At 46.6% G+C, this 14,975-nt stretch overlaps 1 protein-coding gene across 1 annotated transcript; it reads right to left on the reverse strand.

The window, feature by feature from the left end:
• Positions 1–1,288: 1,288 nt before the first annotated feature.
• Positions 1,289–9,731, reverse strand: LOC131274537 (endogenous retrovirus group S71 member 1 Env polyprotein-like). Its single transcript, XM_058281120.2, has 2 exons — positions 9,515–9,731; positions 1,289–4,354 (listed from the first exon to the last, which is right to left on the reverse strand). Exon 2 carries the CDS (start codon positions 4,026–4,028, stop codon positions 3,000–3,002), a length of 1,029 nt encoding a protein of 342 aa, XP_058137103.1. The 5' UTR covers positions 4,029–4,354; positions 9,515–9,731; the 3' UTR covers positions 1,289–2,999.
• Between the last annotated feature and the right edge of the window lie 5,244 nt (positions 9,732–14,975).

The following is a 14,975-nucleotide window of genomic DNA, read 5'->3' on the forward strand; positions in this document are numbered from 1 at the left end:
TCAAATGATGCAGTCTGAAAAGGTTAAGAAGCAGAAAATATCCAAACTTTAGAATTTTCTGACCCATCTGAAACATGCAGAAGATCAGCTGATTATGTGACTTATAAGAGCACAATAACTACTTTGCCTCTGAATACTGAAAGATGTCTGTGTCAAAGTCAGAAGGTTAAGTGATGAGGAGGTTCATGAGGAAGTGCCCCAGACTGTCAGTGTATCTCATTTTTTACTGAGAGATCAGTAGACAATATTAGGAAGTGAGCAAGGTCAAGAGGACCTTCTCATTAGTCCACAGTCTTCCTCTATAGATGTAATGTTTTCTGTGTTTTTCATGATACAATAAAACCAATTCAGCAAATATTTTTAAGTGCCTATTAGATAGTATGAAATGCAAAGAAGGGTTAAATATGATGACTGGATTTAAAAAAAAATGTTAATAGCCTTATAATTTTTTTTCCATTTACAGAGTGGGAAAGAAAATACAGTTGAACAGCAGCTGATGGGCCAAAAGCATAAGGTATGAATTGTGAATTATTTTCAATGCAAAGAACAAAGAACACCAGTTTAAAAAAAAAGAACAGAAAACTACAAGTGCCACAGAGGATGTGGAGAAATAGGAATATTCCTTCACTGTTGATGGGATTACAAAAAGGTTCAATCTATGTGGAAGATAATCTGGTAGTTCATCAGGAAACAATCTATGTGGAAGATAATCTGGTAGTTCATCAGGAAATGTCATATGATCTAGCAATCCCACTACTAGGAATATATTCAGAAGACCTGAAGCAATGACTTGAACAGATATTTGCATACTGATATTCATATGGCATTATTCACAACTGCTAAAAGAGGGACACAACCTAAGTGTCCTCCAACTGATGAATGGATAAACAAGATGTGGTGTATTCATATGATAGAATATCATTCAGCTCTAAGAAAAAATCAACTGGGAAAGCACATGAAAACATGGAGTAACCTTGAAGATATTATATTGAAAGGTTCAGGGCAGACTCAAAGGGAGGAATATTGCATGGTCTCACTGATATGAATTAAATACAATGTTGCTGAGAGTTGCTATTCCAAGTTAGCAACCCCTGCTGTGGGCTGCTACTCTAAGTTAGCAACCCCTGCTGTGGGCTGCTACTCTAAGTTAGCAACCTACGAGGACCGGGCAGGCTTCCACGGCTCGGTGGTGAGCCCCTAGGCCAACGCGTAGGCCTAGGTTCTCCAGGCGTGGGGGACGCACGGTAAAAACCACGGAGACAGCCTGTGAGAATGAGCTAGTCCAATTTATTGCGGAAATACACTTGATTATATAAGGTCGGGTCAAGGGAGGGGTAGGAATTGGGGCGGGTAAACTACGGGGCGGTAGTGGATAGGCGGAACTGTGCAGGCAGCTATGAAGTAGGCAGTGATTAAGAAAGGGGGCAGATTATGAGTTGGCTAAGTGGACGGGACTGGCGGGAAGGATAGCAATGGCTGGAAAAGGGAGATAACAAAGGCTAGGAGGAGGGGTGAAGGGAGGCAGCAACAATTGCTCCTTTTGTTTTATAAAAAAAAAGGTGTGAGAGAGTAGAGGGATGGGCTGTGGAGGGTGAGAGAAAAAGAGGGCAGGATTGACTGGTGATGGGCAAATGACATATCATTTGGCCAGAATGTATGCATAGCCCTTAGGGTTGGTGCGTGCCGGTGCTAGACGAAATATCTAACATGATGTTGCGCACGCTTTTTTGGGGTGGATAGCGCTGTGGCTGGCTTAACCGCGAAGAATTCTCAGACGTATAGCAATAAAGGGGGGCGGAGGGTGCACCCAAGCCCTTTACGCCGAGGGAAGCGAACCCGTACCGACGGCTAAAGTCAGAGAGCTTCACAGCAAGCAGCTTCACAGGCGGGATGTACAGTGGGAAGGGGGGTGAGGACGTGGTTGAGATTGAGGAATGGAATCAGAGGTAGCAAGACGTTGGTAATGGATTTGAACAAATAAGGAAAATACACTGTCAGCATGATCTTTGGCAAGGCGGATGATTCGTCGAATGGCCCAAGGACCAATGGTGAGACCTAGGATGATGAGCAGAACTGGGGTTAGTAACGGGAGGAGATAGGGGAGGAGGGGCTGCAGAAAGCCCCAGGAACCAGCAGTTTGGGCTCGTTCAAGTCGGCATTGGTTGAGACCTTTTTCAAGTTCTTTTAAGCTGGAGTCTACTAAACCGGTATAGTTGGCATAGACACAGCATTCTTCTCCCAGAGCTGCACATAGGCCACCTTCTTTGAGGAGGAGGAGGTCAAGACCTCGGCGGTTTTGCAGGACAACTTCTGAAAGGGAATTGAGGGAGTCTTTAAGATATTTGACTGCATCTCGGAGGTAGATGATATCAGAGTCTACTGCTTGTCTGAGGTTTTGGAGGGCGGAGGCTTGTGTGGCTAGGGCTGCAACACCAGTGGCAGCTCCAGCTGTAGCTAGGAGGGAAGTGACAGTGAGTACAGCAGTAATAGGTTCACGTTTGTGGAGGTAAATAGCTTCTTGAGTGTGGTCAAAGGCTTCAAAGAAATGTAGAGGAGTGTGATAGATGACTCGAGGCGTGAGGAGGATGAGAGCACACGTTTCTTTGGTCTTGTTAAGTGTGGCAACAGATAAGCATGGGGTAAGTCCGGTGGAAGAGCAGAGCCATTGGGTGGTGTTTAGGGGAACTAAGTATTTGGCAGAGATGTTTGGGGAGGTATAGTTGGTACAGGCAGTAAGGCTAGGAGTGTGGGAAGAACGGGGGTGAATGCATAAACCTTTGGAAGAGATGTGCGTAAAAGTGAGTGGGACATGAGTAGATTGATTCCAATTGCAGGAAGAGGGGGAATCGTCGGTGGAGGAAGTAAAGAGTGGTGAAGGGATAGCAAGTGGATCATAGAGGGGGAGGCTGGGGGAAAGACACAACCAGCAAGAGCGAGTGAGGTTGGGGTGGGAGGCGTTGAGAGAGGAATAGGAGGCGTTTAGGAGTTTGAAGTAGGGACTAGAGGGGATGAGAGGATGTGATTGTATACCTGAAGCGGGGGGGGGAAGTGGGGCTTGTAGAAGGGACGACGGCGGCCGAGGTGGAAGAGATTTTGAGGGGAGTAGATGAGGACGGAAGAAGGTGAACAGTGGGTGAGGGAGGAGGGTTAAGGATGTGGCTGGGACCAATAGCAGAGGGTGGGGCGGAGACAACACGCTTTTGGATTTCAAACAAAGCGCCACGATCATAGTTGCTCATATACAACCGGAGTCCATAGGGGCGAGCGGCCAGCCATGTATCGTCGTTTGGGTTTTTTACTGTCAGCGAAATGAAGTCCCAACGGGAATTGTTGGCTACTTGGAGAGAGAGATACGGGTCTCCGTTGGGGGCGCCGGACCATCCATGGGCCATGGTCACACATCCCCAAGAGGGACAGTAGAAGTGTGATGGGTCATGACAACCTCGAGCACTAGCAGGACAGATGTAAAAACCAGACACAGGGTTAAATTGAGGGCCAAGGAGACGATTGTTTTGAGAAAGCAGGCATGCTGTATTCCCGCCTCGACAGGATGAGGAATGGTGGAAGCCTACTTTTGCTTTTTTGATGTTACTCACTTGGCATTCGGGACGGAAGGAAATTCCAGCAAGAGGGCAGATGTGTGTGAAAAAGGAGGGAGCGACACTAGTAACATTATAAGCGAGAACACGTTTTTCTGGAAATGTCTGCAGGATCCAGTTGAATGGCTGATGGGAGGAGGAGCTTTGGGCAGAGGAGGCTAGAGACAACATGAGAATGAGGAGATGGATGAGGTAGGGGAGGGTAGGGGAACAGGAGGCGGGGGGATGAACAGAGCGGGCTCGTCGGAGGAGCTGGAGAACTTGGCGCTCGATGGGGTCATCATCTTCAAGGGAAAGACGGCTTAGGCGGCGGGCAAAGAAACGTTGTCGACGTCGTTCGCGGCGAGAAAGAGCTGGTGTGGTTCCCATGGACGACGGTGTCGGAGAGGTAGACTCGGGTGAATTTACCTGGGGGCGTATAGTGGTCATGGGAGAAGGACGACGAGAGAGGTGAAAGTGCCAATTAAAAGTAGAAAGGCGACAGCGAGGAGGAGGCGTTGACGGAGGTTCCAATCTGTTGGGGCTGTAGCTGCGAGGCAAACAGCTGAGAAGATTGTTAAGAAAATGAAAATTACAAGAAAGAAGCAGAGTAAGAGTGGGTGCGAGGGGAGCTTGAGGAGCATCTGCACTGAGAGTTCTTTTCTGATGAACTATAAAGCACGTTTTGGTGAAGGTCAGGCACTTTTCAACGGCGGGTTGCGGAGGTAGCAAAGGCTTTTCTTGTGGAGTATGCAGAGTTGGGTCCTTTGAGAGATCTGTAATGACAAAAGAAGGAGAAGAGAGCCCTCATAGAGGAGGGGCAATCAGCAGAAAGAAACTCGGAGAGAGCACTTATTTAAATATAAGCATTTCAGGGAGGGGCTGGTTGGTGCTGAATTTGAGCAAATGGGGCGACATCTGGGCCTCCGCTGTCAATGATGTCTCTCACGGAGGGCATAGGGTACTTATCATTAAGGGGAACCTTGGGGTCGGTGGCAGGCCTGATATAGCGCCCAGGAACCCAGAGTGGTTGTGGCTCAGAGTCTGGGAAGATACAAGCAAAACCTCTCCCCTGTGCTAGCAAGGGAGCCGGGTCCTGCCAAAGATTTGTGGCAGGGTCTTTCCAGTGAACAAGAGGGACTTGCGAGGGTTGCCACATGGGTCCCCAATGTTTGTGGGTTGGGGAAAGTCCCTTGTCATCGAAGGTCAGGAGATTGTGATGAATAAGGCAGGCAGTGATGACGTCAGCAGGGGCTTTATGGGGGGAGGAAGCTCTTTCTTTTTGAATGAGTAGCTTGAGCTGTTGGTGAGTGCGCTCAACAATTCCTTGCCCTTGTGGATTGTAGGGGATGCCAAAATGGTGTGTGATGTGGTACATTTGTACGAAGCTGGCAAAGGTGGCACTGCGATAGGCTGGTCCATTGTCGGTTTTGAGATCCCAGGGAATTCCCATGAATAGAATGGCTTGTCGGAGTGCTTTGATGCAATGTTTAGCGCTCTCTCCTGTGAGGGGCACGGCGTAGCACAGGTGCGAGAAAGTATCAACTGCAACATGAAGATACTTAAGGCGTCCAAAGGCGCTAACGTGTGTGACGTCAAGTTGCCAGCGGGAGTTAGGCCGTAGGCCGCGGGGATTAGCTCCGCGAGGCTGCAAAGGTCCAAGAGGCAGCAAAGGTGCACATGTTTGGCAGGAGCGCACAAGATGTTTGCATGTTTCAATGGGGAGGTCTGGGAAGAGCTTTTGAATGGATTGCGCTGAGAAGTGGAATTGAGAGTGTAGGAGCTTAGCTTGGTTGACAAAGTCTCCCAGTCTTGTTTTGTCAGTGAGGTTTTCTTGAATGGCAACTGGGCATACATGGCGGCCGGATGCTAAAGCGTCGGCGAGGGCATTTCCTTGAACTAGCGGTCCTGGCAGGCCAGAGTGACTTCTGATATGAGCAATGAACCAGGGTTGTTGCCTTTCTTCAAGCAGTCGCTGTACAAAAGCGAGTGCTTGGTCAATAGTTAAGTCACTGGGTAGGAAAGTAGCAAGCGGGAGGCTGCGACACACTTGTAAAGTGTATAAGCTGTCTGTGAAGATGTTAAGAGGCTGGTCCGGGTAGAGATTGAGGACTGCGGCGACAGCTAAAAGTTCACCTGTTTGGACAGAAAAGTCATTAGCAAACACCAATTGTCGTGGCTTAGGTTCTCTTGGCGTATATATGACAGCAGCGAATGCCTTTTTTGAAGCATCGGTGAAAGCAGTGATGGCAAAAGGAATTGGCTTTCTTGTGGGCAGCGGATGGAACGGGTTGGAAAATGCTAATTGAGATACTCCTTGTAGTAGTGGATGATGCGGATAGTGATTGTCAAAAGAGCCACGAAAGAATTCTATTAGGCCTTGCATTTGGGCATTATTCATGATGAGAGAGGTAACTTCTTTTGCATCAAAGGGCCAAACGATGGTGTGTGGCGGGACGCCGTACGTTTGTATGGAGAGAAGTACTAAGTCAGTGGCTAATGTGATCCAAGCCCTTGTAAATGGGCAGATTTTTGGGAGTTTACTTTTTGACGTGTGTAGAAAAAGAAGAGGACCATCTTGCCATAGGAGACCCGTTGGGGTGACTGGTGTTGGCAAAACTAAGGCAAGGATTGGGAGATCGGGAGAGAATCGCTCTAGGCGGCATTGCTGGAGTGCAGCATTTACTTGTTGGATGGCTTCTTTGGCAGCTGGGGTGATGGTGATGGGGCGAACGACTGCAGCGGATGGACTGCACTTAGTCTGCAGGAGCTCGAAAAGGGGTTGCATTTGTGCTGTTGTGATGGGGAGTGCTGATCGAAGCCAATTGATTTGTCCGCAAAGCCGTTGGAGCTCAGTCAGCGTCATGTGATCAGAAACATGGATTTGCAGGCTGGTGGGCCGAATATATTGATGAAAATGAAAGCCTAAGAACTGGAAAGGTGGCTGGGGGTTGACTTTGTCAGGTTGCACTATTAATCCAAGACTTGAGAGGTTTGTCGTAACTGCAGAGAGTAGATCATTGAGAAGTGTTTTAGAACTTGCTGCTAAAAGAAGGTCATCCATATAGTGGATGATGTATGTGTGCTCTGAATGGAACTTAGAGCGTAGCGGCTCAATGGCATGATTGACATAGAGCTGACATATAGTTGGACTGTTCCGCATGCCTTGTGGTAGTACTCACCATTGGAATCGATTGTTGGTGCGTGGGACTGTAAACGCAAATCATGGACAGTCTTGCGGGTGAAGAGGGATAGAGAAAAAGCAGTCTTTGATATCGATGGTGGCTGCATGAAAATGCTGAGGGACTGCAGTGGGATGCGGGCAACCAGGCTGAGGTGATCCCATTGGCTTAATATGTTTGTTAATTTCTCGAAGGTCATGAAGGAGGCGGAACTTGCTCGTGTTCTTTTTATTGATGACGAAGACTGGCGAATTGTAGGGACTGGTAGACGGCTCAATATGCCCTGCTTGTAGCTGTTCTTCGATGAGGGCAGAGAGAGCTTGCAGTTTATGAGTTGGCAAGGGCCACTGCTCGACCCAGATGGGCTCCTCTGTGTCCCATTCCAGAGGGATAGGGTCAGGTCTTGAGATGGGAGCAGTGGCCCCTATAAGGGGGGGTGGTGCAGCTATGAAGGCTTCTGTGGTGATTCGAGCTTTTAGCTGGCTGAGTACATCTCTTCCCCACAGGATGGTTTGGACTGAAGAAAGGACGAGTGGATGAATCTGGCTTTCGTGACCTTCTCGGTCACTCCAATGCAGAGGCTGGGAGGTTTTCCAGGAGGTAGCAGCTCCCGTGGCGCCGATGACTTGAGGGCCGGTTTCGAGGGGCCAATGATTGAAGGCGGTGATTTCAAAGGGAATACAAGAGATTTCAGCACCAGAGTCTAAGAGCCCTTCAAGCCATTGTCCGTTTATTTTAAGCTCTAAGGAAGGTTTTTGGTGACGTTTGATAGGCATTGTCTACATTAAGGTTTTGGAGCTCTCTGGAGGGCCTCTTGGGGGAGGGGCTGAGGCCTGCCCCACTGGAAGTTTAAAGGCTGGGAGATACGTTGCAATGAGCGGCAATCGCGGGCCCAGTGATACCCCTTGCCACAGCGCGGGCATGGTGTGGGGGGGCCTCTTGGTCTGTGCAGTGCTACGGCAGGGCGGGGAGCTGCCTGTTGAGGGCACTCGCGGACAAAATGACCGGGCTGACCGCATCGAAAGCAGGCAGAAGTGGAGGCAGATGACACAGCCATGGCGGAAGCGAAGGCAGAAGTAAGTGCTTTAGTCTGTGGGTCAATATCTCGACAAGCCAATACCCATTCATGTATTGGCTTATCACGGATAGGAAGAATAACGGCCCAGAAGGGTGCAAGGCACCCATCGAGAATGAGTTCTTTTGCTAACACAAACTGAGCATCTTCGTTAGTAATTTTCCGCTGGCATGCTTCTAAAACGCGTGCGACAAATGCTGGAAAGGTTTCTTGCGAGTCTTGAAGCATTTGCGTAAATTTGGTGGACTGCTTGGTAGAAACTAAAGAGAACGATCGCTGGACAAGAGCTTTTACTCGGTGCCAAAACCCTGGATCTATGTTTATATAAGAACGAGGGTCAGCATAGTTGTTAATTCCTGTGTAGGCATCAGCTGGATCTTGGATACCTGCCTGGACATTTTCTACCACTTGCTTATCAACAGCTACTTGATAGTAAGCATGCCATTCAAGGAACTGGCCTGGCGGAAGGATGGAACGGGCTAGAGAAATCCAGTCATAAGGAAGAGCAAGTTGAACCCCTAACTCTTCTATTAATTGTTGGACATATGGGCTACCTATGCCGTCTTCTTTAACAGCTTTGCGAAGAGTTTTAACTTCTTCGGCTGTGAAGGGAAGCCAAGTCTGAGGGCGTTGCTGCGTGGGCAGCGGGTTGAGCGGGTATAGCTGGGGGGCGGGAGAATGTGCTTCGCTAGAAGCAGGTGGGGAGCTGCTGCCATACGGTGGTGGCGAGGGATGAACGGTAGCGGGAAACAGATGAGAGAATGATGGCTTAGCAGCGTCAAGGTGGCAACAAACTGGCGGCGGGATATTTTTGGGCGCTGGACAAGATGGCGGAGCGGCGACATCACTTTTAGGCGCCTGCCAAGATGGCGATGTAGTTACGTCATTTTTGGGCGCTGGCCAAGATGGCGGCGAAGTCACGTCATTTCCGGGGGCCGGCCAAGATGGCGGCGAAGTCACGTCATTTCCGGGGGCCGGCCAAGATGGCGGCGAAGTCACGTCATTTCCGGGGGCCGGCCAAGATGGCGGCGACATTATGTCCGGGGCAGGGCCGGAAGATGACGAGACAGGGAGGGGCGGGTAAAGGTGAGAGGAGGCGCCTTTGTTCCCGCCGGCGGGCTCGGACATAGGTGAAGAAGAAGCCGGAAGTGCGCCATTTTGGGCAGAGGTGGAAGAAAAAGGAGAAAGTCCGCTATTTTGAGGAGCTACTGAAGCGGCTTCTGCGGGCCGTGGGGAGCGCGGGCGGGGAGGTTCGCGCTCGAGAGCAGCGGCGAGCTGGTCAGACAGAGAATTTGGGTCGCCAGGATCATCGGGCTCATAGTCATTGGGTTGCTTAACTGATTTGTCTCGGATGGCTTCTGACGGTGCACCAAGGAGACAGGCGCGTATGGCTACTAGAGCAGGCAGCAGGCCATGCGGAAAAGACCGCTTTTCATGCTCTATGGCGGAGGTGACTCGATCTATGAGTCGAGAGTATGTGTCTGGGCTCCAGAGCTGGCAGGTGGCGAGCCACGGATTAAGAGGGAGTAGCAGGTCCCAATATTTTTGGAGCTGTTTTAGGGAAACGCGGACTCCATTGGTATCAAGCAGGGCGGCTAAAAGCCGAACCTGAGGGGTATGGTGTGAGGAGAGAGAGGTGCCCATAGTGGGAGAAGAAAAGACGGCGATGGGGTCCCTACCTGGAGAGCTGAAATGGTCGCCAGTAGACAGCAGCAGCAGCAGCAGAGAGGGGCCGGAGGGCGGTGGAAGGAAAGGATCCCGGGCGAGCCCCCTGCTGAGTGTTGCTATTCCAAGTTAGCAACCCCTGCTGTGGGCTGCTACTCTAAGTTAGCAACCCCTGCTGTGGGCTGCTACTCTAAGTTAGCAACCTACGAGGACCGGGCGGGCTTCCACGGCTCGGCGGTGAGCCCCTAGGCCAACACGTAGGCCTAGGTTCTCCAGGCGTGGGGGACGCGTGGTAAAAGCCACGGAGACAGCCTGTGAGAATGAGCTAGTCCAATTTATTGTGGAAATACACTTGATTATATAAGGTCAGGTCAAGGGAGGGGTAGGAATTGGGGCGGGTAAACTACGGGGCGGTAGTGGATAGGCGGAACTGTGCAGGCAGCTATGAAGTAGGCAGTGACTAAGAAAGGGGGCAGATTATGAGTTGGCTAAGTGGACGGGACTGGCGGGAAGGATAGCAACGGCTGGAAAAGGGAGATAACAAAGGCTAGGAGGAGGGGTGAAGGGAGGCAGCAACACAATGTGTAGACTTATGGAGTTGGACAACGAAGTGAAGGTTGGTCAGAGATGGAATGGGATAAGGGAGAAAAGATACTGGATGTATGTAGTATGTTTAATAAGGTCAATGTAAATATGTATTGGTTGGAAATGATAGTAACACATAATGAATGTAACAAACACTTTTGGCTTATGGATGTGATTGTGGCTGAAATGAGTAGTCTAAGAAAATTAATGTTGAAGGAGGTGGGGTAAGATGGCATCTGATTGAGTGCATCGTATAATCTCTCCTCCAAAGAAGTGGCTGAGTAGGGTTGAAGTCTGCTGGACCAGGCTGTTTCAGGTGTTTGCAGGGCAGGAGGTGTCTGTACATCAATTTAGTGGGATGGTGACAGAGGAGATTCTTGTAAGAGATAGAATTTTGGGTCTCTTTCATGGAGGTTGGGGTTGTGCCAGGGAGGGACACCTCACCCTGGGGCTGGCAGCCCAGTGGTGGTGATTCCTGGAGGATTTGCTGTACTGGGGAGTTCCCAAGCTCTAAGCGGGCTGTTTCAGGGGCTTGCAGGGTGGGAGGTGTCTGGAAGTCGATTTGGTGAGACAGTGACAGAGGAGATTCTTGTGAGAGGTGGAATTTTGGGTTTCTGACTCAGAGGTCAGAGATTCTGGGTGGAACCCCTGCCCCTAGGGCTGGTGGCCAGGCTGTGGTGACCCTTGGAAACTTTATTGTGTGGGGAATTCAGGGGCTTGCAGGTTTCAGGGGCTGGCAGAGCAGGAGGTGTCTGGATGGCCATTTGGTGAGAGAGTGACAGAGGAGATTCTTGTAGGAGGTGGAGCTTTTGGTTTCTGACATGGAGGTCAGAAGTTCTAGGAGGAACCCTTCCACCTAGGGCTGACAGCCTGTCTGCGATGGCCCCTGAACTCTCTGTAGTACAGCAGTACCCCCAGTAAGCTGTTTCCAGGGCTTGCAGGGCAGGAGGTATCTGGATGTCAATTTGGTGAGATGGTGACAAAGGAGATTCTTGTGAGAGGTGGAATTCTGGGTTTCTGACATGGAGTTCAGAGGTTTTGGGCAGGACCCCTCCCCTGGGGCTGGTGCCCAGTTGCAGGGATCCCTGAAGGTTGTGTTGCACTGTGGTGCTCCCAGGTGCCCTGTTAACTGGATGCATGGTTCCCTGGTCTGTATCCCCTAAACCCTGGTGGCCCATACTCCAGAGACTCACACACATTGAGTCTCCAATATCACAGACTTCCCATCCCTGAATCCACCACACCCTGAGGTCCATCTGAGGTCCTTGATTATTCTAGCCCTTGGTGTTTGTGTTTTTTCTTTTCTTTTCTTTTTTTTTTTTTTTGGTCTTGGTTGCTAATACTGCATTACCTCCTGGTATTTTCTCCCATTTTCTCCCCCAAGGTCCTTTTTCATTTATTTAGTTTTTTCCCTTCTTTTTTTTTTTCTTGCTTGTTTCCCTCCCTTATCTTTGCCCATGCCCTTTTTTCTCCTCTTTTTTTCCTCTCTCTTTTTCTTCTTATTTTCTTTCCTTTTCTTTTCTTTATATAGTAGGTGCTGCAGGGGGTGCTTCACATTTGCTGTTTTTCCTCATCCTCCATTTCCTCTTTTCTGTGTGAATTGATTTTGGCTACCTACAATATTCCCTTTCCCCCACATCTTGCTACCATCCATCATCTACTGTCTCTCTTACATTCCACCTCCCTTTCTTTGGCCCCCAAATTGTCTGACTTTTAATTTCTAATACCTTTGTTCTGTTTTCTGTCTTTTATCCATTCTTGATATATATTGTCTTTCTTTTCTCTTTCCCTCTCTCATGAAAACACTGGCTTTTTAATTCATACAGTATTCCTCCCCATATTCAGTTGACTGTCTCATTATAGGTACTCTACTTACTGCTATAACTCTACACAACTTACATGAGTCTAATATCCATTCTCCCAGATCCCACATTGTTGCGCTGTTAACATTTACTGCCAATACTACATTACACATTTTCTTTCCTTACTCATTTTGCTTTCCCAGGCCCTAATATTTCCCTTCAAAGTGAACATAGCCAGCAACAAGAAAATGGGGTAAGAAGAACAAAGTGACAAAGAGAAGACATAACACTTATGCAAGGACAACTAATTAATCCCCAAGACTAGACAAAGAAGGTAAGGAACTGATTAAACCCATGAAGATAAAATGATGACCATACAACAACAAAAAACTACAAACCAAACCAATAATCAGGAAAACATGGCTGAATCCAATCAACAAACTAAAAACCAGGAAGTAGAGGAGAACATCAGACAAGTAATCAAAGATCTCAAAACATATATTAGAGACCAACTTAATGAAGTAAAGGAAGAGATTAACAATATGAAGAAAACACTTGGGCAGGAAATTGCAGACATATGCAAAAAGATAAAAGATATGATGGAGATGAACACCACAGTTCAAGAAATCAAAAATACACTCTCAGCAAATAGCAACAGATTATAAGAGGCAGAGGAGAGAAGTAGTGACGTGGAAGACAGTACATCTGAAATCAAACAGATAGTAGAACTAATCGATAAAAAGATAAGAGAAAATCCAGCTAGGACTTATGGACCTGAATGACTATGTAAAATGCATAAACATACATATTATAGGCATCCCAGAAGGAGAAGAGAAGGGAAAGGGGACAGAAGGTGTGTTGGAGGAAATAATGGCTGAAAACTTCCCAAATCTACTGAGAGAGATGGATGTACATATCCATGAAGCACAACAAACCCCAAACACCATAAATCCCAACAGACCCACCCCAAGACATACACTTCTCAAATTTTCCAATGCTCAAGGCAAAGAGAAAATTCTAAAAGCAGCAAGAGAAAAGAGAACCATCACATACAAGGGAGGCTCCATAAGATTAAGTGCTGATTTCTCATCTGAAACAATGGAGGCAAGAAGGAAGTGGTATGATGTAGTCAAGGTACTAAAAGAAAAAAATTTCCAACCAAGAATACTCTACCCAGCTAAACTAGCATTCAAAAATGATGAAGAGTTCAAAATATTCACAGATAAACAGAAATTGAAAGAATATGCCAACAAGAACCCTTCCCTTCAAGAAATCCTAAAGGGAGTTCTGCAGGAAGAAAGGAAAAAATAGGAGAGGCAGAGATGGAGGAGAGTGTAAGAGCAACAAATAAGACAAAAAGAGAAGGAAAAAAACAAAATATGACAGACCCAAGTACAAACAAAATATGGCTAACATAAATAATTCCTTGAAAGTAATAACACTGAATGTCAACAGATTAAACTCACCTATCAAAAGATTCAGACTGGGAGATTGGATAAGGAAATATGACCCATCTATATGCTGTCTACAAGAGACACATCTTAAACTCAGGGATTCATGGAGTTTGAAAGTGAATGGTTGGAAAACAATCTTACAAGCAAACAATAACCGAAAAAAGGCAGGAGTAGCTATATTAATACCAGACAAAATAGACTTTAAATGGAAAACAATTGTGAGAGACAAAGAAGGATACTACATAACAGTGAAAGGGACAATCTTTCAAGAAGAATGACCAATCATAAATATTTATGCTCCTAGGATGGGCAACTCCAAAACGTGAGGAAAACACTGGAAAAACTAAGTGAAAGAATAGATGCCTCTACAATTATAGTGGGAGGCTTTAATACACCACTATCACCTTTGGACAGAACATGTCAAAAGAGAATCAATAAAGAAACAAAAACTTTGAACAGTATATATTAGAGGAGCTGGATAAAATATATACATAGAGAACATTATACCTGAATACAGCAGAACATACATTTTTCTCAAATGCACATAGAACATTTGCCAAGATAGACCATATGCTAGGCCACAAAGACTCAATTAATTCAGAAAGATTGAAATCATCCAAAATAATATCTCTGACCAAAGTGGAGTGAAGCTGGAAATCTGCAATGGCCAAAGGCCCAGATTTCACACCAAAATATGTAAATTAAACAGCACACTCTTAGAAAAACAGTGGGTCAAAGAGAAAATCTAAAAAGAAATTAATAACTACCTTGAATCTAATGAAAATGACAACACAACATACCAAAACTTATGGGATGCAGCAAAAGCAGTACCAAGAGGGAAATTTATAGCCATAAATTAATACATCAAAAAAAGAAGAAAGAGCAAAAATTGAAGAACTGCACATGTGGAGGAATTAGTAAAGAAAACAACAAAGTAATCCCACAGGGAGAAGAAAGAAAAAATAACACAAAGATAAGAGCAGAACTAAATGAAATAGAAAATAAGAAAGCACTTGAAAAAATAAACAAAACCAAGAGCTGGTTCTTTAAGAAGATTAATAAAATTGACAAACCCTTAGTGAGACTAACAAAGAAAAAAAGAGAGAAGATGCAAATACACAAAATAAGAAATGAGAAAGGCGATATCACCACTGACCCCACAGAAATAAAGACTATCATGAGAGGGCACTCTGAAAAACTATATTCCAACAAAAATGAGAATTCAGAGGAAATGGACAAATTCCTAGAAACACATAAGCAGCCTATATTGACAAAAGAAGAAATTGATGATCTCAACAAACCAATCACAAGTAAAGAGGTAGAATCAGTCATTAAAAACCTCCCAACTAAGGAGAGCACAGGGCCAGATGGCTTCACAGGTGAATTCTACAAAAATTCCAGAAAGAACACCAATCCTGCTGAAACTCTACCAAAAAATCAAAACAAAGGAACATTACCAAACTCATTCTATGATGCCAAAATTACCCTTATACCAAAGCCAAACAAAGACACCACAAGAAAGGAAAATTACAGACCCATTTCTCTAATGAACCTAGATGCTAAAATCCTCAACAAAATACTTGCTAACTGTATTCAACAACACATTAAATGACTTATACACCATGACCTAGTGG

The sequence above is a fragment of the Dasypus novemcinctus genome, chromosome 19, assembly GCF_030445035.2.
Source record: "Dasypus novemcinctus isolate mDasNov1 chromosome 19, mDasNov1.1.hap2, whole genome shotgun sequence".
Lineage (NCBI taxonomy): Eukaryota > Metazoa > Chordata > Mammalia > Cingulata > Dasypodidae > Dasypus > Dasypus novemcinctus.